Genomic DNA, 27,159 nt, shown 5'->3' with positions numbered 1-27,159 from the left:
AATAGTGGTATCTCCCAAGCACCCCTCTCAATTACTGAAGCAACCGTACCTCTTCCCAAGGACACACAACTCCTGAAGCCACGCCCAGCTCCCACCCTAATCCTCACGGTCCTAACATTTTCCAAACATTGTATTATTGGCATCTGAGGTTTCATCTGCTTAGCGTTCCATTGGAAAAAGCGCCCGGCTTCGGGGGGGGGGGGTAAACCCCGCCTTTCCTCCGAGCGGATTGGCCAAAGGACGCTAAACTTACCATGCCTTTGGCTCGAAAGCCTTCGCGTCTCCGCCCAGCCGCGTCTCCGGATAGAGAAAAGCTTGCTAGCTCCTTTCTTACGGGCTGGCTCTATTTGACGGACAGCCCGGCCGTAACCAATCATAACCCAGTAGTTCAAAGGCGAGGGCTCCTCCTCCTTCTCCTCGAGGTGAATCGAAGTGGAGCTTCCGCGATTTCTCGAGAATCGGGGCGACGACCGGAGAGCCGTGATGGAACCCCCGGTGAGGAATCGTCAGGGACCGGACACGGGGGTCGGTGATCGGCGGGTGGGTAGGCCTGTTGTAGAGTAATGTGATGGGGGATGGCGTGAGTAGCTCTTTCGCCCCGCTTGGAACGAGAGCGATGAAGGGGGGCGGGAGGACTGGCGTTCCTCTTCTCCTTTCTTTCCCTGTTATTACCTGGGAAGGCTGCCCGGGTCCCTCTTCCAATGCCTTCATGACATAGCGCGAAGCTCAACAGGTGAAGCCTCTCTGTGCATGTCACAGGTAGAAAGATACCTGTATTCTAGCACACCTACAAACCCCCCCCTTTTTTTTTTGGCATGCGAACCAAAAAAGGTTTGCCATCACTGTACTGTACTAGACATTACTTTTATGATATACCCCTAGCTGTTTTATTTTATGTATGGTTTCTCTGGATTGTATGACTGCTTTTTATAATGGGTTTTTATAACTGTTTTTAATATTAGATTTGTATTTGTATTATTTGTTGTGAGTCGCTCCGAGTCCTCAGAGAGGAGCGGCATACAAGTCTAATAGAATGGCCAGTGTTGTGCCTATCCACAAGAAGGGCAGTAGAGATGAAGCTGGTAACTACAGGCCAGTTAGCTTGACATCAGTTGTAGTTAAAATGATGGAGACTCTACTCAAAAAGAGGATAAATCAGCATCTAAAAAACAATAACTTATTGGACCCAAATCAGCATGGCTTTACTGAAGGCAAATCGTGTCAGACTAATCTCATTGAGTTCTTTGACTATGTCACAAAGGTGTTGGATCAAGGTGGTGCCGTGGATATTGCCTATCTGGACTTCAGCAAAGCCTTTGATACGGTTCCACATAAAGAGCTGATAGATAAATTAGTGAAGATTGGACTTAATCCCTGGATAGTTCAGTGGATTTCAAGCTGGCTGAAGCATAGACATCAGAGAGTTATTGTTAATGGCGAGTATTCTGAGCAGAGTCAGGTTACAAGCGGTGTGCCACAAGGGTCTGTTCTGGGTCCTATTCTTTTTAATATGTTTGTGAGTGACATAGGGGAAGGTTTGGTAGGGAAGGTTTGCCTATTTGCCGATGACTCTAAAGTGTGCAATAGGGTTGATATTCCTGGAGGGGTCTGTAATATGGTAAATGATTTAGCGTTACTAGATAAATGGTCAAAGCAATGGAAACTGCAGTTTAATGTTTCCAAATGTAAAATAATGCACTTGGGGAAAAGGAATCCTAAATCTGAGTATTTCATTGGCAGTTCTGTGTTAGCAAAAACTTCAGAAGAGAAGGATTTAGGGGTAGTGATTTCTGACAGTCTCAAAATGGGTGAACAGTGTGGTCGGGCGGTAGGAAAGGCAAGTAGGATGCTTGGCTGCATAGCTAGGGGTATAACAAGCAGGAAGAGGGAGATTGTGATCCCCTTATATAGAGCGCTGGTGAGACCACATTTGGAGTACTGTGTTCAGTTCTGGAGACCTCACCTACAAAAAGATATTGACAAAATTGAACGGGTCCAAAGACGGGCTACAAGAATGGTGGAAGGTCTTAAGTATAAAACGTATCAGGAAAGACTGAATGAACTCAATCTGTATAGTCTGGAAGACAGAAGGAAAAGGGGGGACATGATCGAAACATTTAAATATGTTAAAGGGTTAAATAGGGTTCAGGAGGGAAGTGTTTTTAACAGGAAAGTGAACACAAGAACAAGGGGACACAATCTGAAGTTAGTTGGGGGAAAGATCAAAGGCAACATGAGAAAATATTATTTTACTGAAAGAGTAGTAGATCCTTGGAACAAACTTCCAGCAGACGTGGTTGGGAAATCCACAGTAACTGAATTTAAACATGCCTGGGATAAACATATATCCATCCTAAGATAAAATACAGGAAATAGTAAAAGGGCAGACTAGATGGACCAAGAGGTCTTTTTCTGCCGTCAGTCTTCTATGTTTCTATGTTTCTATGTTTCTAATAAATTATTATTATTAATTATTATTATACCGTTTTCCTTTATGGCTGCTTGCTGCGAGAGCCGAGAAGCCGTCGCTTTATCTCCTTTTCCATTGAAAAAAGTCTCTTCTCATAACCATTAAACAGGATTTTTTCCCCCAAAACTATCATTAAGTGTTGTACCTTATGATTCTTGACGAACTTTTCTTTTATGTACACTGAGAGAATATACACCAAAGACAAATTCCTTGTGTGTCCAATCACCCTTGGCCAATAAAGAATCCTATCCTATCCTACTCCACTCTACTCTACTTTACTGTACTCTACTCCAGTGTTTCCCAACCTTGGCCACTTGAAGATATTTGGACTTCAACTCCCAGAATTCCCCAGCCAGCAAATTCTGGCTGGGGAATTCTGGGAGTTGAAGTCCAGATATCTTCAAGTGGCCAAGGTTGGGAAACACTGCTCTACTCTACTCAAAAGAATAAAAGATGTCAGGAGGTGAACTTGTGCTGACCCCCCTCCTAATGAAGCCCTACTTTTAAATATTCATTGTTTGCACTCTATACCGCTTCACAGTGCTTTACAGCCCTCTCTAAGCGGTTTACAGAGGGTAAACATATTGCCCCCAAAAACCTGGGTCCTCATTTTACCGACCTTGGAAAGATGGAAGGGTGAGTCAACCTTGAGCCTGCTGAGATTCGATCTGCTGACAACCGTGATCAGCCGAAGTAGCTTGCAGTTCTGCGCTTCTAACCACTGCACCACCGAGGCTCTTAAGCAGCACATGTGGAATTGCCTCTAGGAGCCTGTTGCCAATTGTGTGTATTTTGAGTACTGTTTCTGCTAACTGTTATTCACGTGTGCATTTCAGTTTTCATGCAACAGGTTCCTCTTTGGTGAACCCACTGAGTGGCAATGAATGAGATGAGGTGGGGGGCTGAGTTGGCAAGTAGCTTTGATCTAGCCAGTTCACTTTGTTCATCCCTGAATCCCAGTTCTGCTCTCTGAATTCAGTCTGTACAAAAAGATAAAAACAAGTTTATTCTTTCCATAGCACTGATACAATTCTGTCCTTCGTGGTGATCATTCCAGTGATTTGGGAGGGAATAAAGGTTAGGAACTCCTAATAGAATTAACCGCTTGCCCTGCAGAAGGCCAAAATTTGTTATATCAAGAGCCAAAACTTTATTTATTATTTATGTATTATTTGGACTTATGCCGCCCAGAGTCCGGAAGGAGCTGGGAGGCCTACAAGTCTAATAAATTTAATTTAATTATATGCCGCCCCACTGCCAAAGGACTCTGAGCGGCTCACAGCCAAATACAGATAAAAATAACATAAACTCTCTTAAAAACAATGTAACAATCTAAAAACAACTATCAAACAATTAAAGCAATTAAGAACAACCATGCATACCCCAAGCTAGCTAGCTGAGTGCAAATTGCCACAGTGCTCCCAACTCATGCATTTCCTGACCCCTGCTTTTAACTCGGACACAATTTTTATAACTTGACTTTATGCCATCAAGTTGTTTTCAATTTCTAGCAATAGATTTCCGCCATGGCAATCTATCCCTAACCTTTTCTTTCAGGACCCCTAAGGATGAGTAATTGAGTCCATCCACCTTGCTTCTGCCGTCTTCTTCCTTTCCAACTTTCCCAACATTTGAGCATTTTCCAGAAAGCTGGGTCCTTCCTTCCTTCCTTCCTTCCTTCCTTCCTTCCTTCCTTCCTTCCTTCCTTCCTTTTGATTTATATGCTGCCCCTCTCCGAGGACTCGGGGCGGCTTACAACATATAAAAAGACAATGAAAAAACATTTTAAAATCCAATTTAACTTAAAATTAACTAGTCTAAAACCCCAAATTTATTTCCAATCAATCGCTCCCATTCACACAGCAACCTTACATTTCATTCATTGGCCAGAGGGCAGGTAATTAATAGCCCCAAGCCTGATGGCACAAGTGAGTCTTCAAACTCTTGCAAAAGGCGAGGAGAATGGGGGCAGTAGGAATCTCCGGGGGGGGGGGAGCTAATTCCAGAGGGCTGGATCTCCCACAGAGAAGGCTCTTCCCCTAGACCCCTCCCCCAAGTGATATTGTCTAGTTCAGTGTTTCCCAACCTTTTTGGAGCCGCGGCACATTTTTCATATTTTCAAAATCCTTGGGAACATTGGGGGGGGGGGGGGGGCTAAAAAAAGTTTGGACAAAAAAATCTCTCTTCCTCCCTTTCGCTCTATTTCTCTCTCCCTCCCTCTTTCTCTCTCTTCCTTCCTTTCTCTCTCCATCCCTCTTTCTTTCTCTCTTCCTTCCTTCCTCTCTTTCTGTCTCCTCCTTCCTCTCTCATCTCTCTTTCCTTCCTCTCCCTCCCTTTCTCTCTTTCCTTTCTCTCCCTTTCTGTCTATCTTTTCTATCTCTCACCCCTTCTCCCTCTTTCATTCCCTTTCTCTCCCTCCCTTTCTCTCTCATTCCTTTCTCTCCCTCTTTCCTTTCTATCTCTCTTTCTTTTTCTCCCTCCTTCATATCTTCTTTCTCTCCCCCCTTCCTCCTTCTTTCCTTTCTCCCCCTCCCTTTCTCTTCCTTTTTCTCTATCCTTTCTACCTCTTACTCTTTCTTTCTCTCCCTCCTTCATTCAATTTTCTCTCCCTCCCTCCCTTTCTCTCTCTTTCCTTTCTCTCCCTCCCTTGTTATCCCCTGGGGCTGCCTGTGCCTGCCCTGCACCACCCAACACGGACGTACAGCCCCCGGTCGTCGGTTCGTCGCCCCCCCCCCCACGGAGGGAGATCAGGCTGGCGAGGGCAGTAGATCTCCGTCCCCAGCCACTGGAGGGAAATCGGGCTGGCGGGGGCGGCGAATCCACCTCCCCAGCCAGGCGGAGGGAAATCGGGCTGGTGGGGGTGGCAAATCCACGGTCCCCAGCCGGGTGGAGGGAGATCGGGCTGGCGAGGGCGGTGGATCCGCGTCCCCAGCCGCGCGGAGGCAAATCGAGCAGGCGGACGGGTGGCCGCGGCTCCCTGCGCGCCCCTGGAAAAGGGTGCGTGGGGGGCATTTTGGGGTGCGACAGGGAACGGGGCCTGGAGCCGCTGCAGTCGGCAGCCTCCTGTTTCCGCTGCCATTGCCCTCCCGCCGGGCCCCAAAGGACAATTGTTGCCACCCCCTCCAGGAAAGCTCCAGCTGGGCGGGGTGCTGCCGGTGACTCCGCCCTGGAGCTCTTGCTCGTCGCTGCCATCTCCCAGCAACTGCCCGGGGCCGCTGCAGCCGGCAGCCTCCCGTTCCTGCTGCCATTGCCCCCCCGCCGGGCCCGAAAGGACACTTGTTGCCGCCTCCACTGGGAAGCTCCAGCTGGGCGCGAAGAATAAAGCTCAGCTTCCGGTCTCAGAAGCTGAGCTTTGCGGCACACCTGATGATGTCTCGCGGCACACCAGTGTGCCGCGGCACACAGGTTGAAAAACACCAGTCTAGTTGACGGGACCTGGAGAAGGCCGACTGGGACCTGACCGGTCACTGGGATTCATACGGCAGGAGGTGGTCCCATAAGTAATCTGGTTCAATGCCATGTAAGGCTTTATAGGTCATAACCAACACTTCGAATTGTGTCCGGAAACCAATCTGCAGCCAATGCAGGAATGCTGGAGAGACATGGGCATATCTGGGAAGGCCCATGACCGCTCACACAGCTGCATTTTGCACGATTTGTAGGTTCCAAATGCTCTTCAAAGGCAGTAGCATGTAGAAAGCATTACAGTAGTCAAACCTCGAGATGATGAGGGCATGAACATATCCGCCCCGAGTCCTCGGAGAAGGGCGGCATAGAAATCTAATAAATTATTATTATTATATTATTATTATGAATGACTGTGAGTAGAGACTCCCTGTCGAAATAGGGCCACAACTGGTGCACCAGACAAGTGCCCCCCTCACCACAGCTGACAGATGAGGTTCTAAAGTCAGCTGTGGATCTTGGAGGACGCCCAAGTTGCGGACCCTCTCTGAGAGGGTCAGACTCCCCCCCCCCCCCGGGTGATGGACGGACAGATGGAAGTGCCCTTGGGAGGCAGAACCCACAGCCACTCTAATAATTTGAGCCTGGTCATATGTACCTCAAGTGAGAACTCTGGTTGATGTGTTCAGTGACCCATTGGTTTGTTTTCTTGGTTATCCATAGTATTCTCAGATGTCTTCAACACCAAAATTCAAATACCCCAATCCTCCTCCTTCAGAGTCCAGCTTTAGCTTCCATTGAGTATCACAGGGAAAGGCTTTCATGATTCTGTTTTTTGTAGATATGGACACGTACATCATTTATATTTTCTTTTGCGGCTGCTGTACCAAGCATTAATCTGTGACATAAATCCTTCACCGTTGATTGCTAACTTGAACAAATGGCTAGTTGCAAACATGCTGCTGATGCCCTTCTCTTGAGTCCATCACAACTAATTATGTTCCTTTATATTTGTAATGTATAGTTGCTGAATGATACAGAAGAAATAGCTACCTTGTACCGTGATCTGAGCCAGTATCCTTCGCTTTCGCATGCTTGTATTGGGCCTGAAGTAACAACTCAGTATGGTGGTAAACATTGCAATATTTATACGGGTAAGCTCTTTCAAGTTGGACCCACATCGTTGGGTGTACATTTGGCTCCATGGAACTGAAATAGCCATTGTGCAATATTGTTATCAACGGTCAAATGTAACATTAGGCCCTCAATCCGATAAACAAAATAAATCAGGAGACTAAGCATAAGCATTACTTTTTTTTCTAACTCTGTGTTTGATTGACATCTCTCTTCTTTCCTGATGATTCCAAGAGATTAAAAACTCAAAAGCAGTAGCTGTAAGGGTTTCTATTGCAGACAAAAGATGAGAAGGATAGGTTGTTACTGACGACTATAACTTCTTTTGTGTTTCCCCTGTTGAATGATGATGGGCTTTTTAAAAAGCACTTCACTTAAAACTGTTTTACCCAAGAAAGCAGGTGACAATTTCCTTAATCAAAACATACTGATTGTATGACTGTAACTTGTTGCTTGTATCCTTACCATTTATATTAATATTGATTGTTTCCTGATTGCTTATTTGTACCCTATGACCAGTGTTCCCTCTAATTTTTTTTTTGGGGGGGGGCGGAAAAGTATAGTGTCTGAGCGGCAGTCCCTTTGGGACTGGGCGGCACAGAAATATTAAACAAACAAACAAACAAATAAAAAACCCACCCTGTTTTGCCTCAGAGAATTTCAAAATAAAATACTGTACTGTGTGACTATAACAGTGAGCTCATAATAGGGCAACTCTATCAATATCAAAATGCCACTTAAATAGTTGAGCTAGTTTCAAACTAGATTTTGATTTTCTTTCTCTCTTCCTTACTCCCATTCTTTTTCTTTCTCTTTTCCCTCCTCTCTTTTTTCTATCTGTTTCTCTCTCTTCCTCTCTCTCTCCTTCCCTCTCACTCTTTCCCTCTCGGCTTCTGGGCAGGTTTGGAAAACTCTGAGTTGATGATGATTTTTAAGTGAGCAATTGCTCACTGCTCAGCTTAGAAGGAACTATGCCTATGACAATCATTAAATGTTGTACTTCATGATTCTTGACAAATGTATATTTTCTTTTGTGTACACTGAGAACATATGCACCAAAGACAAATACCTTGTGTGTCCAATCACACTTGGCCAATAAAGAATTCTGTTCTATTCACTGCATTGGGAGGTTTACACAATACATTAAACCTGACCTAAGAAATCCGTTTGATAACCTGACACAGTGTGTGAATCCAATTCTGATAGCGCTTATCTGCCTTCAATGAAGGAGGCTTTTTTTCTATTGTGCCAGGCTAGACTGAAGTAGGACTCTTTATTTAAACCAAATAATAGTAAAATCTCTACTTACAGAGTGGTCACAGCGGGATTTGGAAAGAGCTGAAAACGTGAAATTCTGCCGTCAATACCTCGTTTTCCATGACAACCAGTCCGTTATCTATTCTGGTCCCTCAGGCAATTGCACTGAAGTCAAAGGAGAGTAAGTCTAGATTGCATTGGCCTCTCCTGGCTGCTGACCTAAGGAACATGTGGAATATATATTACTTCAATTGCTCAGGGGTTTATTGAGACTAATTTGAGGATTCCCACTCTGGGCAGGGGATTGTTTAAAGGTCAGCTTTGAAGAGCCAGTTTGGTCTAGTGGTTAAGGCACCAAGCTAGAATGGAGGAAATTGTGGGCTCTAGTCTCATTTTAACCGTGAAAACCAGCTGGGTGACTTTGGACCAGTCACTCAATCTCAGGCCAACCACATCACAGATTTGGAATACTGTGTTCAGTTCTGGAGACCTCACCTACAAAAAGATATTGACAAAATTGAACGGGTCCAAAGACGGGATACAAGAATGGTGGAAGGTCTTAAGCATAAAATGTATCAGGAAAGACTTAATGAACTCAATCTGTATAGTCTGGAGGACAGAAGGAAAAGGGGGGACATGATCGAAACATTTAAATATGTTAAAGGGTTAAATAAGGTCCAGGAGGGAAGTGTTTTTAATAGGAAAGTGAACACAAGAACAAGGGGACACAATCTGAAGTTAGTTGGGGGAAAGATCAAAAGCAACGTGAGAAAATATTATTTCACTGAAAGAATAGTAGATCCTTGGAACAAACTTCCAGCAGACGTGGTTGGTAAATCCACAGTAACTGAATTTAAACATGCCTGGGATAAACATATATCCATTGTAAGATAAAATACAGGAAATAGTATAAGGGCAGACTAGATGGACCATGAGGTCTTTTTCTGCCGTCAGTCTTCTATGTTTCTATGTTTCTATTTGTTGTTATGGAGAAAAAAAGGAGGAAGAAGGTGTATCAAATATATTCACTGCCTTGAATTGCTTGTAAAAATAATAAAGGCAAGACAAGAAAAACGACACTCTTCCTCCTTACGATTTTATGATTCTATATTTATAGAATATATATGGTATATCTATATCTATTTTCCACCTAGACTGCTCAGTCGGGATTCTCCGAGTGGAACTCAAAAAGCTGTTGTGCGAAAGATGAACAATAGCAAAGGCGAGGAAAAACAGTTTCTGGAGGTATGTTGGCCTACTTTACTCCTGCTCAGTAAGGCCTCACAGCTTGGGGGGTTTAATGAGTAGCAGTAGGGGACCTTCATTCTTTCCACTTTTGTTTCATTCTTAAATTGCTTATCTCTGCTGAAGCGATGTTGCAGTATCTATGATCAGAAGAGAAGGATTTAGGGGTAGTGATTTCTGACAGTCTCAAAATGGGTGAGCAGTGTGGTCGGGCAGTAGGAAAAGCAAGTAGGATGCTTGGCTGCATAGCTTGAGGTATAACAAGCAGGAAGAGGGAGATTGTGATCCCCTTATATAGAGTGCTGGTGAGACCACATTTGGAATACTGTGTCCAGTTCTGGAGACCTCACCTACGAAAAGATATTGACAAAATTGAACGGGGCCAAAGACGGGCTACAAGAATGGTGGAAGGTCTTAAGCATAAAACGTATCAGGAAAGACTTAATGAACTCAATCTGTATAGTCTGGAGGACAGAAGGAAAAGGGGGGACATGAGCAAAACATTTAAATATGTCAAAGGGTTAAATAAGGTTCAGGAGGGAAGTGTTTTTAATAGGAAAGTGAACACTAGAACAAGGGGACACAATCTGAAGTTAGTTGGGGGAAAGATCAAAAGCAACGTGAGAAAATATTATCTTACTGAAAGAGTAGTAGATCCTTGGAACAAACTTCCAGCAGACGTGGTTGGTAAATCCACAGTAAATGAATTTAAACATGCCTGGGATAAACATATATCCATTGTAAGATAAAATACAGGAAGTAGTATAAGGGCAGACTAGATGGACCATGAGGTCTTTTTCTACCATCAGACTTCTATGTTTCTATGTTTCTAGTGGGGACTTGATTTATTTTCCTGCAGGAAAGGGAACTGTAGTTTTCTCCCACCTTGATGCGGTGTCAGGAAAGCCTCAATTAGTGATTTCAGTGAGGAAAAGGCTCTGTGAGGTAAACCTGGTGTATCTGCTCTCATAGGTCTGGGAAAAAAACCGGAAGGTGAAGAGCATTGAGTTGACAGCTCTAGAGAAGCATGGCCAAGTATATGATGATGGTAAGGCTTGGTATAAGTTTCTGTTTCAGTTCCTAAGAGGCAAGAGACCAGCTCTGTGTAATGGCAAATATAGGTAGGGAAACCTTGGTTAACCTTGGAAAAGAAAGTCTTGAGTCTTTTAATATATTTCAGAGATGGTTTAGAGCAGTGTTTCCCAACCTTGGCCACTTGAAGATATTTGGACTTCAACTCCCAGAATCCCCCAGCCAGCAAATCCTGGCTGGGGAATTCTGGGAGTTGAAGTCCAAATATCTTCAAGTGGCCAAGGTTGGGAAACACTGGTTTAGAGAATCCAAAATTTTCTATTATTATCATATTATTATTTTATTATTTATTAGATTTGTATGCCGCCCCTCTCCGAAGACTCGGGGCGGCTCACAACAGCATATAAAAAACAGTATAACAATGGGACAAATCTAATAATAAAATATATAAAAACCCCAACAATTAAAAACCATACAGCACATACACACCAAACATGAAATATGATAAGCCTGGGGGAGATGTCTTAGTTCCCCCATGCCTGGCAATATAGGTGGGTCTTGAGTAACTTGCGAAAGACAAGGAGGGTGGGGGCCGTTCTAATCTCCGGTGGGAGTTGATTCCAGAGGGCCGGGGCCGCCACAGAGAAGGCTCTTCCCCTGGGGCCCGCCAAACGACATTGTTTGGTCGACGGGACCCGGAGAAGGCCAACTCTGTGGGACCTTATCGGCCGCTGGGATTTGTGCGGTAGAAGGTGGTTCCGGGGGTATTCTGGTCCAATGCCATGTAGGGCTTTAAAGGTCATCACCAACACTTTGAATTGTGACTGGAAACTGATCGGCAGCCAGTGCAGGCCATGGACTGTTGTGGAAACGTAGGCGAATCTAGGAAGCCCCACGATAGCTGTCGCGGCCGCATTCTGCACGATCTGAAGTTTCCGAACACTTTTCAAAGGTAGCCCCATGTAGAGAGCGTTGCAGTAATCGAACCTCGAGGTGATGAGGGCATGAGCGACTGTGAGCAATGACCCCCTGTCCAACCAGGCAGCACCATTTGGGTGATATAAACATTTTAAAACTATGCCCACTATGCTCTTGCTTTCTGTTGGACGCTAGTAGAATGCAGCTTTAGGGAAGAAAATACATACCCTTGAGCCTACCAGGTGTCATCTTCTATTCCCAGATCAGTTTGGCTGTTTGGCCTGGTCACACTCAGAGACTCACCTTCTCTACGTGGCAGAAAAGAAGCGTCCCAAGACAGAGTCTTTCTTTAAGCCCAGAGCCCCTGAGCTGAATACTGAAGAGGAGCTGGCCAAGACTGAACAAGACAAAGCAGTCAAGGTGGGGTGGACATTCCCTTCTATGATTTCTCAGCAAATCCTTTTTGTTTCCCTTGATCTAAAAAAGCTGTCACGCTGTTCTTTTAACAGTCTGGGTAGGAAATAGTTAATGCAAAAGCAAGTTTTCAGGACTCTGATCAGTAATTCATCCATCAGAGGGAAGTTGTACAACATTCAGGAAATCCATGACTTTCAAATGAGCCTCCAATATATAGACAATTTATAGCTGGTTTCTTAAAGCCCTACGGTAGAGGAGACTGAAAACTCCCACTTCCATGAATGCAGGTTTTTTAAAAATTGTTTTTATGAGCATCTACAACTTTTCATTCTTTTCCTAACTGCTACTTAATTTGCCAGTGTGAGAACCAATTTTTAAAGAGCAACTTGATAACCTGGATAGATCTGTTTTGCGTGTTTTGATATTTAAGTCATTAAATCAGCCAATGGCCTGATTTTCAAGTTCTGGATAACATTAATCTTCTATCCAGTTTCTTAAGAAATGTTCATGTTGTTGCCTGTTCTTTTGGATGAATATTAGCTCCTTGCTGGGTGTGCAATACCATAAAATCGGCGTCCAGGTGAAGGCATCACATTCTTTTTCCCATTATAAAAATAGCTTTAATGTGATCCTTTGGGAATCTGATGCCTTCGTCTTGGTCTGTTCTGAAGAAGCAACTATCTTCTACAGCAGTTTAAGGTGCTGTGAGCTGTTGTAAATTTATTTACTTACTTACTTACTTACTTACTTACTTACTTACTTACTTACTTACTTACTTACTTACTTACATTTATTATGGTAATTTGACTTGTATGCCCCTCAATCCCAAAGGACTCAGGGCAGCTTAGAACAATAAAACTCTAAACAATATAAAATCAATATACAACGCTAATAACAATATAAAACCATAAATTTAATTCCAGCAATCATACTACACTGTATATCACACACACCAATCAAAACCTATTCAGCTGTGGTTAAAAGAGGTTACCTCTCACAGCCTTTTTTGCATCCTTAAGAAAGGTATGCCTATAGTGGTTCTCAACCTGGAGGTCGGGACCCCTTTGGGGGTCGAACAACCATTTCACAGGGATTGCCTAAGACCATGGGAAAAGACAAATTTCCTGTGGTGTTAGGAATTAAAGCTTCTATTCTGGCGCCTTGGAACATATTTTTACAATCCGACCAATCAGGTGTTTGCAGTGGGGGGGTGCCTCTGACCTTCCTGCCAATCAGCTTAAAGCTCTGTTGGAAGAATTGACGCTAGACTTATGATTGGGTGTCACTACAACATGAGGAACTGTATTAAGGGGTCGCGGCATTAGAAAAGTTGAGAACCACTGCAACACATTCTTGGTCTTGATAGATATAAAGTTAGAACAGTACTGTGAATCATGGCTATTTTCCCAGACAGGCGAGAATCCTTTTGCTAGCATGCCGATGGATCTTAGGATGCCTCTGTTTTTATTGTTTTTCTGCCTTTCTCAGGGAGAGCAGTTCGTATTTTATGAAGACTGGGGGGAAACTCTGGTGGCTAAGAGTATCCCTGTGCTGTGTATATTGGACATTGAGAGCAACAATATTTCTGTGCTAGAAGGTGTTCCAGAATATATCTCACCTGGTCAGGTCAGTACAGAGCATTTGGAATTGGGGTGGGATGCAGGGGAGGTTTGATTACCTGCAGCTTAATTATGGCTGAATTTATATATGCTTGATATGTCTTGTTGCAAAGAATATAATAGCTATGCTACAATTATCACAGAAAGAGCCAGTTTGGTGAAGTGGTTAAGGCATCCTGCTAGGAACTGGGATATAGTGAGTTCTAGATGTTGTATTGCCTTGGGCACAAAGCCAGCTGGGTGACTTGAGCTAGTCACTTCTCTCTCCTAATAAGAAGGCTATGGCCTACCATTTCTGAAAAACCTTGCCAAAAAAACCCTGCAGAGACTTGTCCAGGCGGTTGCTGAGAATTAGACACAATTGAACAGAAGAAATAAAAGCTGCTATAATAGTGAAAGGTTCGCCCTTAGGAGGGAGAGAAACCGTCTTCCTGGAAATAGCACTTTATATCTCCCATGGTAGATTTCCAGACAAAGGGATGGGTTGAGTTTCCTGTTCACTCATTGCAAATATTGCTTTTTACCACCCCCAAGCTATCCTAAAAGATGGTTTCTGAAGTAAAACCTTAAGTTTGCCCACCTCTTCAAACTTAACATTGTCTTCTCTCTGCTTCAAGGCTTTCTGGACCCCAAATGACACAGGAGTGGTATTCACTGGCTGGTATCATGAGCCTTTCCGTCTAGGCTTGAAGTACTGCATCAATCGCAGGTAAGGTTCCTTACCTGAAGGAGAAAAATCCAAGTGGGACTTGACTGTCTATACTGCAAGAGATGCATAAAATCCAATATTAAACATATAAACTCAGGAAAACTTTAGAAGTCTCTTTTCCCAGGATAATTTGGGTTATAGTATTGGTCCCCCCCCCTCAAAAAAAAAGCATTTAGGGAAAGGGCATTATTATTTTTATTATTATTTATTAGATTTGTATGCCGCCCATCTCCACAGACTCGGGGCAGCGCACAACAGTGATAAAAACAGTATACAATGACAAATCTAATATTAAAAGTCTATAATAATAAATCTAACATTAAAAGTCTAAAAAACCCCATTGTTTTAAAAATCATACATACAACATACCATACATAAAACTGCATAGGCAAGGGGAGATATCTCAGTTCCCCCATGCCTGATGGCAGAGGTGGGTTTTAAGGAGTTTATGAAAGGCTGGGGGGAGCTGGTTCCAGAGGGTTGGGGCCGCCACAGAGAAGGCTCTTCCCCTGGCTCTCGCCAGATGACATTGTTTAGTCAACGGGACCCGGAGAAGGCCAACTCTGTGGGACCTAACCGGCCACTGGGATTCGTGCTGCATAGTCTTTATGAATTGTGATATCTGCCATACAGGGTGATTAAGGAACATGCCAATATATATGGGGATTGTTTTTTTATTCCAGTATTGTCCGTTTCTAAGATCATTGGGGATGGGATTCAGTTGGACAAGGCATAATATTTCTTTTTCTGTTTAAGGGTTGAATAAAACAGTAGCTTAATTTGAGAAGAAAGGTATCTCTCTACCCTTTTCCTGACCAGTCTTATATGATCCCTTCCTATATTACCACCAGCTGTTTCCCTTCTGCCCCCAGATCATCACTTTTCCATGTCGATCTGACAGGTGGTCAATGTGGTGAGTACAGGAATCCATCTTATCTCTCAATCAGTGCATTCTGGTGGTGATTTCTCTTACGTCATTACCTTCCCTCCTATTGCAGAGCTATTGTCAGAGGACAACAAAGCCATTTGGTCTCCACGGTTGAGCCCAGACCAGTGTCGCATCGTATACCTGGAGAATCAAGCTTCTGGACCTCATCAGCAATGCAGTCGTATCTGCATGGTGAGCACTGATTTTGAACTATTGGCACAGAAACAATTTCAGGCAACCTGATTGCATCTAGCCAAGTCTATTTATTTAGTCTTTAATTTATACAGGACTTTTCAGCCCAAACATTTGAACCTCACGTATTGTGGTCAGCGTTCTAAATGATCTTGAGTTTAGTTTGAACTGATTAGACCAGGGACTTCTGGGAGTTTGGGGTGGCTGTTAAGGATTAGGAGGGTTGCTTCTTCAACCTTCTTGTGAGAGAAATGGAGGCAGAAGTCTGTAAAGAAAGTAAGGAGAATGAGGTTTTCTACCTGCAACAATTTTGTTTGATCTTCCAAACTTGGAAATAATAATACCTTTGCTGCAAGAGAAGTAAGTCAATAGCTTTATGAAGTATCAATTTATTTATTCTATATATTTTCTCATTCATACACTACCTCACTATTCTGATTCCTAGTGGTTAGCAACATAGCTTTCCATGACACTTCTTAATTTGAGAGGCCAGCAAGTTGTTCCTGCCACATCTAAGTTGGATGCCTTTCAACCTTTTTTTTTCAGTATGACTGGTACACAAAGCTCACTTCTGTGATAGTGGATATTGTCCCTCGACAGATCCAGGGTGAGTAATATGATACATTCTCTACATGGGGCTTTCTACATGGGGCTATGCTCTCTACATGGGGCTACCTTTGAAGTTTGGAAACTTCAGATTGTGCAGAATGCAGCCGCGCGAGCAATCGTGGACCTCCCTAGATACGCCCATGTCTCGTCAACACTCCACGGCTTACATTGGTTGCTGATCAGTTTCCGGTCACAATTCAAAGTGTTGGTAATAACCTATAAAGCCCTACATGGCATCGGACCAGAATACCTACGGGACCGCCTTCTGCCGCATGAATCCCAGCGGCCAATTAGGTCCCACAGAGTTGGCGTTCTCCGGGTCCCGTCGACTAAACAATGCCGTCTGGCGGGACCTAGGGGTAGAGCCTTCTCTCTAGTGACCCCAGGCCTCTGCAATCAACTCTCCATGGAGATTCGAATTGCCTCCACCCTCCTAGCCTTTTGCAAGATGTTAAAGACCCAAGCATGGGGGGGGACTAATCCCCCCCCCCATTCTTTCTGATTCTAGCATTTAAGAATGTGTGATTGTGTAGAATTGAATGTTTTTAGTAATAATGGGTTTTTTAATTAGTTTTAATATTGGATTTGTATCATATTGTATTTTGTTGCTGTTGTGAGCCGCTCCAAGTCCTCGGAGAGGGGCAGCATACAAATCTAATAAATTATTATTATTATTATTATTATTATTATTATTATTATTATCATCATCATCATCATCATCATCATCATTCTGAACTATGAACGTAAAATAATTCCTCTTGGATTTTTTGCTCCACGTGAATCTGACAAGAGGAGCATTAGCCATAAAATATCCTTAATTCTGCCTTTCTAAAAGCAAGACATAAATTAGTGGAAATGGCATTCATTTTTTTTTAATGCAAGGGATGACTTTAGAATTCCTTCCAGCCTTTTGTTTTTCAATCTTTGGAAATCCTGATATACTATCAAAACTGCTTGGTATTTTCTATAGAAGCTCCTTCCCTTCTCTGGCACTTCTTGGAAGGATTGTATTAACATGTTTATATTGCCAGTCTAGGAAGTGCTTAAAAGGGAATACATGCTTAAAAAGAAATAAATAAAGCCCAACCCATATGTATTTCATATTTTCTTTAAAAATAAAAGCTGAAAAGAATCCCTTACTATTCTCACGTTAATAAGTATAATTCTTTTTCAAATATGCCACTCGGGGGGGGGGGGGGGAGTGTTCCCCGAAAACCTGCAAAATGCCAGACCTGAAATCTGATAAACAAAAGGGGATTTGTGAACACTTGTACATATCTATCCTAAATATGTGAAATGCTGAACATTTAGAGAATCTGGTGAAATATAGTTCCCAATGGAGCCTAACTTCTGTCTAATTTCATGAAAACAGCTGCTGCCTGCATGAATTTGCTCTCTCTTGCAGATGGATTTGCTGGAATCTATAGCACAGCACTGCCTGAGCATTGTTGGGCAGCAGACAGTCAAAGAGTTGTGCTGGACACAATTCAACGCAGCAGGCAGGTAAGAGTATTACTGGATTGTTAGGCTGAGGCAAGAGTATTTTGCACAAACTAAATGTATCCAATCTCGTTATCCTCTAAAGATTCTTCCAGATAGATGTTTTTAAGCATCAGGTCTGTTGAATCAAGGAATAATCTAAATTTAAAGTCACATGGAGGTTTTCTGACTGATCTACTTTATAATTGACATAAAGACATCTGTAGAGATGGTTGTTGGTTATGTGGGTCCTGGCATTTGTTGTCTTTCTTTTATTTTTCTTTATCTTCTATATTACTCTGTTTAATTTGTTATCAATTGTGGGGATGGTATATATAAATATATATACTGTATGTGTGTATAGTAGATCCATCTTAAGCTGGTCTTTCCCTAGGAGCTGATTGTGGTGGATATAGCATCAAAAAGTGTGTGTTCACTCACCAAAAGTAAGTATAAAATTTTCTTTATCTTAGTAACCAGATGCTGCTCTCTAGAAAAAAGGCTAATACATTATGTTGGAACCAAACTGGCAAGGTAAGCATACTTCTACTTGAATAAGGAAGTTACACAGAAAAAAGCTTTGATTTTTTCCCCCCCTTTCTTAAACTAGGCTCTTCTCTTGGAAGCTGGGTGCTGCTCACCATTGACAGAGATCTGATGGTGGCCAGATTCTCCACTCCTAACTCCCCTCCTATGCTTGTAAGTTCTGTGTGGCCTATGTTGGAAATCCTTCAGCTTCAATGTCATGTTTAAGTGATTTGAACACAACATCCATGTAAAATCTATATATCCAAATATTGTCGATCAAACTAAAGTAGGATCTAATGCTGGATATCTCTTATAATTTATCTTGCTGCAGATGGTAGCTTTTCTGCCTCCTGCAGGCAAGGAAGCAGAGGTGAACTGGGTATGTCTAGAAGAAACCAGCCCAATTCAAGGTATTAGTTGGGATGTTCATATTCTTCAACCTTCTCCAGATCAAGACAATCCCCAGTATAGTGAGTATCCCGAGGGGAAATTTTGGACCAGTTTAACCATCTGTCATTTTTATGCTTCAGTTTGAATTGCTTTTCTACAAAGAGAGAAGAGAGTGTTTTTTTTCTTAACCTGCAAATTATTTCCTGTATTCCCAGGAGGCCTGGATTTTGAAGCCATACTACTCAAGCCCACTCAGGTACCAGAACAAGCCAAACTTCCATTAGTGGTGTCACCACATGGTAAGTTCCTTGTCTTGTCCTCTTCCCTCATCTGGGTCCTATATAATCTATTTAATTCATCTGAGCTTGACTCCATTCTTCTTCTTGAAAGGAGGCCCTCATTCAGTGTTCACCACTACCTGGATGCTGTATCCAGCAGTGCTCTGCCGAATGGGATTTGCTGTGCTGTTGGGTGAGTAATACAGTGTTCCCTCAATTTTCGCGGGTTCAAACTTCGCGGAAAGTCTATACCACGGTTTTTCAAAAATATTAATTAAAAAATATTTTGCGGGTTTTTTCCCTATACCACCGTTTTTTCCACCCGATGACGTCATATGTCATTGCCAAACTTTCGTCTACCTTTAATAAATATTTTTTTAATTAACTTAGATAAATAAACATGGTGAATAATAATCTGAATGGTTGCTAAGGGAATGGAAAATTGCAATTTAGGGGTTTAAAGTGTTAAGGGAAGGCTTGTGATACTGTTCATAGCCAAAAATAGTGTATTTACTTCCGCATCTCTACTTCGCGGAAATTCAACTTTCGCGGGTGGTCTCGGAACGCATCCCCCGCGAAAAGCGAGGGGACACTGTAATCTCTTTCAGTCACCAAGATGTCTGCTGTGTCATTAGGCATAAGGACTGTACATAACCCTGAGCAGCCATCAGATCTTCCTTTAAGCAGCCAGTGATAGATTACAGGTGAAACTTGAAAAATTAGAATATTGTGCGAAAGTTCATTTATTTCAGTAATGCAACTTAAAAGGTGAAACATAATATACGAGAGAGACTCATTACATGCAAGACAAGATAGTTCAAGCCATAATTTGTCATAATTGTGATGATTATGGGCTGCAGCTCATGAAAACCCCAAATCCACAATCTCAGAAAATTAGAATATTTTGATTATAACAAATGACGGCTTGAATGTAATGAGTCTCTCTTATATATTACATTTTACTTTTTAATTTGCATTACTGAAATATATGAACTTTTGCACGATACTCTAATTTTTTGAGTTTCACCTGTATAATGGTGTGATAATCAGTTCAGAACCCTCGACATGGACATTATTTTAGACAGACAAGCTTCTCCAACCTTGTGCTTCCAGATGTGCATGGACATAATCTCTTAGTTAGAAGTCTCAGCCACATAATTATATTCACAAGAAGTTGGAGTCTCTCGATACTGGAACTATTTCAAGACTAATTCCAATATTAAAATCCAGAGCTTCTAACATGATTGGGGACATTTGTCATAGTGAAATCTTGGTACGGTGAATAAATCTGAAAATTTTAATATTGTGCTTTCCCTCCCTTTTAAGTGAATTACCGAGGCTCTTTGGGCTTTGGCCAGGATAGTGTGGATTCACTACCAGGAAATGTGGGTTGCCAGGATGTCAAAGATGTGCAGGTAAGAAAGTCTCTTCTTCCATTTCTAACAAGAATGTTTGAAACCTTCACTGCATGAAAAAATGTAGACATTTACTGTAGAAAAAAGGGGGTTCAACTGTCACCAAGGAGAATGGCTGTTTATATTCCCTTGCCAGATCAAACTCTCAGCTGGATAAGTATGAAGTTCTTGTGAGATATACCTCCTTTAGAGATGTGTGTAATAAACACAAGAACAGGAAACTTCTGTTCTATATAAGAACTATTTGTTCTTATATACACAAGAACGGGAAACTTCAACCCAAGGATTTATCCAAACATAGTTTGTACTTTTCAAGTTATACATTGAGATGAACAAATTATAGTCCTATCAGAACTCAGCTAAACATTTGAACTTCCTTTGTTCCTAAGTATAGTCAAGATGCCATTATCCTTGTTCCCTTAGTAATTGTAAAACTTTTCTTTTCCTTGTAGTTCTGTGTAGAGCAGATGCTGCAGAAAGAACCTCTGGATTCAAAGAGAGTAGCTTTGCTTGGAGGATCTCATGGAGGCTTCTTATCTTGTCATCTCATTGGCCAATACCCCAGCACATATAAAGCCTGTGTGACTAGGAATCCTGTAGTCAATATGGCCTCCATGATTGGAAGCACGGATATCCCTGATTGGTGAGTATTTATGATAAACTATGTTCTCCCTTTTGAGCAGATGCTGTCGTTACTTCATGCCTGCTCTGTGGCTTCTTGTAGGTGCATGACTGAGGTCGGACTACCCTATGACCAAGCTGCTCTCCCGGTTCCTGAACAGTGGGAAAAGATGCTGCTTCATTCACCTATGCAGTTTGTTGACAAGGTACAATACATGTTTCCCTCCCTTTTTGTGTATCCATTACTCTCAGACCCTCATATATTTTTTCTTTCAGTATTCTTATTTCCATTTTACATTCTTTCCCTTAGGTTCAAGCACCAGTTCTCTTGTTGATTGGAGAAGAAGATAGACGTGTTCCCCCCAAGCAAGGCTTGGAATATTATCGTGCACTTAGGTCCAGGGGTATTCCAACCCGGTAAGCCTCTTGGGTAGAATTGAAGAAACTGGGGTTCTACAAGAAGGTTTTGTGAAATTAGAGAAAAAACAGAAATGCATACAATTGGGAGGGGGGAAGAGAATAGAAAACGATAATCTGTGCAGAAGCTGCTGCTGAAATGATGATAAGGAGGGAAATGTCACCATGTAATTGTATATTAGCTGATGCCTCTGTCTCTTCATATTTCTAGGATGTTGCAGTATCCCAGTGATAACCATGCCCTATCCAGTGTGGAGGCTGAGGCAGACGGTTTCATGAATATTGCACTCTGGTTTCTTCAACACTTGAAATAGCAATTACAGAAGTTTTAACTTTTGGATTAAGGACAGCTAACAGAGAGTCAAGTCTCTTCAGTTTGAAAGACCTTCTTGTAGCTGATTGGTATTCTGATCCCTAGTCTCCAAAGTGTGAACAGGCACCTAACAACGTGGACATTATCTTCTAGGCCTCTCAATTGTGTTAAAGAGAGAGGGGGGATACACTGGCCAAATATATCATTTTGCCAAATTTAGCATTTTATCAATAACATCACCATTATAGCTATACAGAACAGTCAAGTACTGGAGAACTGATACATAATCCCTTTAGATGGCATTAGAATCTCTATAATTTCATTTAAATTATTGGCGCTAAACTGAAAAAAAATGAATTTGAGAAATCAAGCTGCGAAATATATTCTTGAAATAAACTTATTAATTTCTATAAATTATCTAGTTTAAATACTTAGATTGGGAATGACTGGAATGCGGTATTTTGAAGAAGTGATGTAAAACCATTAACTTGAAATTTAAAGAATGAAGTTATTCTTCACAAAATTACGTTTCTTGATGGCATGGATTGGAGAAACTTGATGTTATGGTGTATGTGAAAAGAATTTGAGTATTGTTAACCACAAGTTAAACAAAGCCAGCGGTGTGATGCAGCTACTAAAAAGGCAAGGGTGTATTAACAGGAACAAAGTCCAAATCATAAGAAGTAACTGTTTCATTCTACTCTGCCCTTGTCAAAAACCCTTTTGGAGAACTCGGTCCAGTTTGAAGCACCATATTTGAAACAGCACAGTAATGTAGAAGTTCAGAGGAGGGCTAATAAGATGGTGAATGAATTGGAAATCATTAGCCTAGAGAGAGACAGCTAAGGGAAGATATGATAGCAATAACCAGATATCTGATGCTTACATAGATGGGGGAATTGATTTACAGTAATCCCTCGCTACTTCGCGGTTCATCTTTTGTGGATTCGCTACTTCACGAGTTTTCAAAGGGGGCTTAAATCCATTAAATCCATTGAAAATTTTAAATCCATTAAAAATTCATAACATTCTTCTACAGTACTACTGTACTCTATTAAAGAAACTGGTAGAATATCACATGTAGTTCCAGCTGAGAAACATTACAGAATGACTGTTTAATGCAAAGGGTGGGTTTTAAAAGTCCAAATACTCGTTAAATACATAAAAAAATATCTTTCCTCCACTTCACGGAAATTCATTTTTCACGGGTGGTCTTGGAACGCATCTCCCACGAAAAAACAAGGGATTACTTTATACAGTTTCCCCAGAGGGCAGGAGCAGAACCAAAGGTTAAAACTACAGTGAGCCAGGTTCAGGCTAAACACCAGGAATAATTTCCTGATTGTATTACTTGCCAGCCAGTTGTAAGTTCTCCTTCAATAATGTATTCAAACAGTATTTGGAAGCTCATCTATATGCTTTGGTGGTTCCAAGACTCCGAGGATTGGACTAGATTACTTTTTTGGTCCCTTCCAAATCAGATTCTATGAATCTGTTTGACAGTGAACTTTAATAGCTGTACTAATAAGTCGCAATGTATTAAGGGTTGTCTAGGAAAGAAAAATAATTCACTACCAGACCAAAGAATTACTGTCACTGATGTCTGTGCACAAATATCTAGTAATAAGCCTTTTTAACAGTTTGATAAGCTCTGGGAAATGCCTTCTATTTGTTCTCACATGAACATCTTTGTTCACAGAAAAAGAATTATGTAAAGAACCTAATTGATAAAACAACCTGGTACTGGTTCTATTTATAAAATGTTACCTTTTTCCATCTGAAAGAGTGGTTAAATTAAAACATACACCTTCATAGGATAGCATCTGATTTCCTGAAGACCAGAGATTTGAACAAGAGCTTCAATCTCCCATGTTTTGTTTCATACTGCACTGCTTTATTTTTGGTTTGTAGTGATGCTGCACTGAGTAATGTATTGCAGGCCATGGGTTGTAAGAATGTGCTATAAATGAAATTTTGTTGACATTTTTATTGAAATAACCACTTGGTCTTTGCTACTTACTTCCAGAAATATTTCCTAGTCCCTGATTTGCAATAGCCGTGAGACTTCTATATCACTTCACATTTATTGATTGATTGATTGATTGATTGGATTTGTATGCTGTCCCTCTCCGTAGACATTGCTTTACAGCCCTTTCTAAGCCGCTTACGGAGTCAGCATATTGTCCCCAACAGTTTGGACCCTCATTTTATTCACTTGGGAAGGATTGAAGGTTGAGTCAACTTTGAGCCGGTCAAAATCAAATTGCTGGCAGTCAGCAGAGTTCGCCTCCAATACTGCATATTCTAACTACTGCACCACCAATTTACTGGTAAAAGCAAATGTGTTGAAGGAGATGTGCATGGTGGTGTTAGTTTGGCAATTTAGCTGGGTAAATCTGTGTGTCATACACATAGCACATAATGCAAGGTTGTCTTCAGTCTAGTGATTTTGGACCTTGCCGAAGATAGTTCTCATCTTACAATTGAAGGAGTGAGAAGTTGTCTAGCCAGTAAGTTGTGATAATGGTAAAGTAGTTCACCACATGACCATATCTGGTTTTATGACCTTTTTTGCAATGGTCATTATGTTGACCCAGTAGTAAAGCAAACTCATTGTTTACTAAGAGCCATTTTTGATGAAAGCAAAACAGATGTTGGTTTTCAGCAAAAGCATCCTAAAATGTAGTCATGTGACCACAAGACACTGCAAATGGCTATAAATGCAGGCTGCTTGCCAAGTGACCAATATAATCGTGAGTGGTATGTGTGAATATGAGTGAACCTCAGAATTTGGTCATATATACTTTTGAGGGAGCACCATTGTGAATTCAGATGCTCACTAGGTTCAGATGCACCATTGTGAATTCAGATGCTCACTAGGTTCAGATGCACCATTGTGAATTCAGATGCTCACTAGATACACAAGGTTTCTATTCTGACCCAGCTCCCAAATATGACAAACCCTCTAACGTGTTTCCCCCAAAATAAGACATACCCCGAAATTAAGGCATGTCAGAGGTTTTGCAGAATTTGCTAATATAAGGCACCCCCCAAAAAATAAGGCGTAGTTAAGTTTACATACGTTTACAAGATCCGAGGGGATGGGATGAGACGGAATGGGAGTCAGGATCTGACGTGCCCCTCCTGGCCGCCCACTTAAGAGCCTCCCAGTCTCTACTATCTAACTGCTCCAAGCTGCAGGAAGGGTAAGGCGGGCTGCAATACCGGCAGCTTTGGGGGCTCCTTTCCTCAGCGGTTCGGTTTGTTACCTCTAGGCAGCTGCACCAACTTTTTCTTTCCCGGCGGCAGCAGCAGCTTCCCTTCATCACGTGACGTTCCCAGCGCTGCTGCTTCTCGAAGGGAAGCCGCCGCCATCGCCACCGCCGGGAAGGGAAAAGTTGGTGCAGCTGCCTAGAGGTAACAAAAAGAACCAATGAGGAAAGGAGCCCCCGAAGCTGCCGGTATTGCAGCCCGCCTTACCCTTCCTGCAGCTTGGAGCAGTTAGACGGTAGAGACTGGGAGGCTGTTAAGCGGGCGGCCATGAGGGGCATGTCAGATCCCGACTCCCATTCTGTCTCACCTCGTCCCCTCAGATCTTGTGGCAGCTGCTTTAAGTAATGCACCCCCCGAAAATAAGACGTAGCACAACTTTTGGAGCAAAAATTAATATAAGACAGTGTCTTATTTTCAGGGAAACATGGTAGTTAAATCAATGATTCCTTTATTGGGAGCACCAGCAGCCTTGGCAAAAGTCTCTCACACAGCAGGATAACAAGTCTGTCCATCCAGAAGATGAATGATTGCCTGCCACATCTATTCATCTCCACCCCCTGTCTTTTATCCCTAGAACTAGGGTGGCTCTTCCATTCCAAGGATCAGCCCATAGATTTCCGCTACTCCTCTTTTCTGCTTTCTGTACATTCATGCATCAGGCACTGGGCCCAGCTGTTCCTCTACTTCCTCATCAGCCACCTCCAGATATGAGGGCTGTTGACTTCCCATCTGAGAGTTGATGGACAGCCCAGGCTCCCTCTCTGTCTCTATTTCTGACAGCTCTATTCCCTCTTCTTGGAGCTCTCTGATCCTGATTCCCAAGCCACCACCACTTCTGATGCGGCTGCTGGAGTAGCAAACCGGCCACAACAGTTTCCTTTGACCAAATAACATGGATTAGGGATATGCATGTTTATATTCTTTATCATACGATAATATAAACCGGTGATATTCTCCCTAAGTGAATTTAGCCTCCACCCGCAATGTTTGTTGAAAGCATTTCTTTCTCTTCTGCAGTGATTCTGAAGTGAATCAAGTCAGAATCTTGGCCTGGGAAGACACCAGACATAGGATTAACTGGGTGAAAAAGACAGGGGAGGGGAAGCTTATTTTGATATCGATAATGTGATAATATCTGGTTCTTGTTACTGGCAGCTAGTGAACATCTGTAAGCAGCTGGCATGAAAATCTCAGAAAAAGCAAAAAAAAGAGATCAATTTCCAAGAGTAAAGTTTTTCATTACTCCTGTTGGTCCTACTCCTAAGGGTTTCTTTTTTGTTGCTGTTGTTAGCATGCCTACTTATGAGCCTTGGTGGGGCAATAGATAGAGTGCAGTACTGCAAGCTGCTACTGCTGGCTGCAGTTCATCAGTTCAAATCTCACCAGGCTCAAGGTTGACGCAGCCTTCCATCCAGTGTTCCCTCTAATTTTTTTTTGGGGGGGGGGCGGAAAAGTATAGTGTCTGAGCGGCAGTCCCTTCGGGACTGGGCGGCACAGATAAAATAAATAAACAAACAAACAAACAAACAAATAAATAAACAAATAAAAAACCCACCCTGTTTTACCTATGAGAATTTCAAAATAAAATACGTACTGTGTGTCTATAACAGTGAGCTCATAATAGGGCAACTCTATCAATATCAAAATGCCACTTAAATAGTTGAGCTAGTTTCAAACTAGATTTTGATTTTCTTTCTCTCTTCCTTACTCCCATTCTTTTTCTTTCTCTTTTCCTTCCTCTCTTTTTTCTATCTGTTTCTCTCTCTTCCTCTCTTCCTCTCTCTCTCCTTCCCTCTCACTCTTTCCCTCTCGGCTTCAGGGCGAGTTTGGAAAACTCGGAGTTGATGATGATTTTTAAGTGAGCAATTGCTCACTGCTCAGCTTAGAGGGAACTATGCTTCCATCCTTCCGAGGTGGATAAAATGAGGACCCAGATTGTTGGGGGCAATATGCTGAGTCTGTAAACCGCTTAGAGAGGGCTGTCAAGCATTGTGAAGCTGTATATAAATCTAAGTGCTATTGGTATTGCTATCTCCCCCTCCCCCGCCAAATTCTGGCAATAGCTACACAACTGCCGCTTCGTCCGGTAGTAAATTCGTCCCGCTCCAGCTTTTTAGGTTCGCACAACACGAGCATAACGCCAGCCACGCTGCTCGTTTCCACGTTACTGTATACACGGCCAGCCGAAAACAGCTGTGCTTTTACTTGCCGCCTTCCCTCCGGCCTGTCAAGCCCTGCGCGTCCTCCTCTCTATTCCCCACGCTTTGACAACTGATGAGGCGGGTTGCGTGAACGAGCCGGGGAAGCAAAATAAACCGCGCTTGAGGGAACTTTAAATCGGACGCCTTGCAGGAGAAGAAATGCCGGAGGGGAAATCAACGCGCTGCCTTTTCCAAGGCGCCTTGAAGCGGAGGTCCCGCCTTTTGCCATCTGGCCTAAGCCAATCACCGCGGCTAATTCCTTTATCTCGCGCCCGCTGTTTATAATAACAGCGTTGGCTTTTCCGAAGC

The 27,159-nt window shown here is 42.4% G+C and overlaps 1 protein-coding gene across 2 annotated transcripts; it reads left to right on the top strand.

Annotated features, from left to right (window-relative positions):
* Positions 1-396: 396 nt before the first annotated feature.
* On the top strand, positions 397-21,899 carry LOC139160647 (acylamino-acid-releasing enzyme-like). Of its 2 annotated transcripts, none has more exons than XM_070738772.1 (22): positions 397-495; positions 6,900-7,029; positions 8,321-8,447; positions 9,421-9,511; positions 10,484-10,559; positions 11,724-11,881; positions 13,367-13,504; positions 14,115-14,206; positions 15,079-15,119; positions 15,205-15,326; positions 15,873-15,933; positions 17,341-17,438; positions 17,809-17,860; positions 18,025-18,113; positions 18,274-18,412; positions 18,548-18,631; positions 18,723-18,803; positions 19,937-20,025; positions 20,478-20,668; positions 20,750-20,852; positions 20,957-21,063; positions 21,275-21,899. In XM_070738772.1, the coding sequence occupies exons 1-22, from the start codon at positions 484-486 to the stop codon at positions 21,375-21,377; spliced, it is 2,184 nt and encodes a 727-aa protein (XP_070594873.1). In that variant the 5' UTR covers positions 397-483; the 3' UTR covers positions 21,378-21,899. The 2 variants fall into 2 exon arrangements, with proteins under 2 accessions (XP_070594873.1, XP_070594872.1); XM_070738771.1 differs by having other exon boundaries at positions 417-540.
* Positions 21,900-27,159: the final 5,260 nt, after the last annotated feature.

The sequence above is a fragment of the Erythrolamprus reginae genome, chromosome 2 (genome assembly GCF_031021105.1).
Source record: "Erythrolamprus reginae isolate rEryReg1 chromosome 2, rEryReg1.hap1, whole genome shotgun sequence".
Lineage (NCBI taxonomy): Eukaryota > Metazoa > Chordata > Lepidosauria > Squamata > Dipsadidae > Erythrolamprus > Erythrolamprus reginae.
The sequence above is the reverse complement of the archived record's forward strand: the minus strand, read 5'-3'. Positions and strand labels throughout refer to the sequence as shown.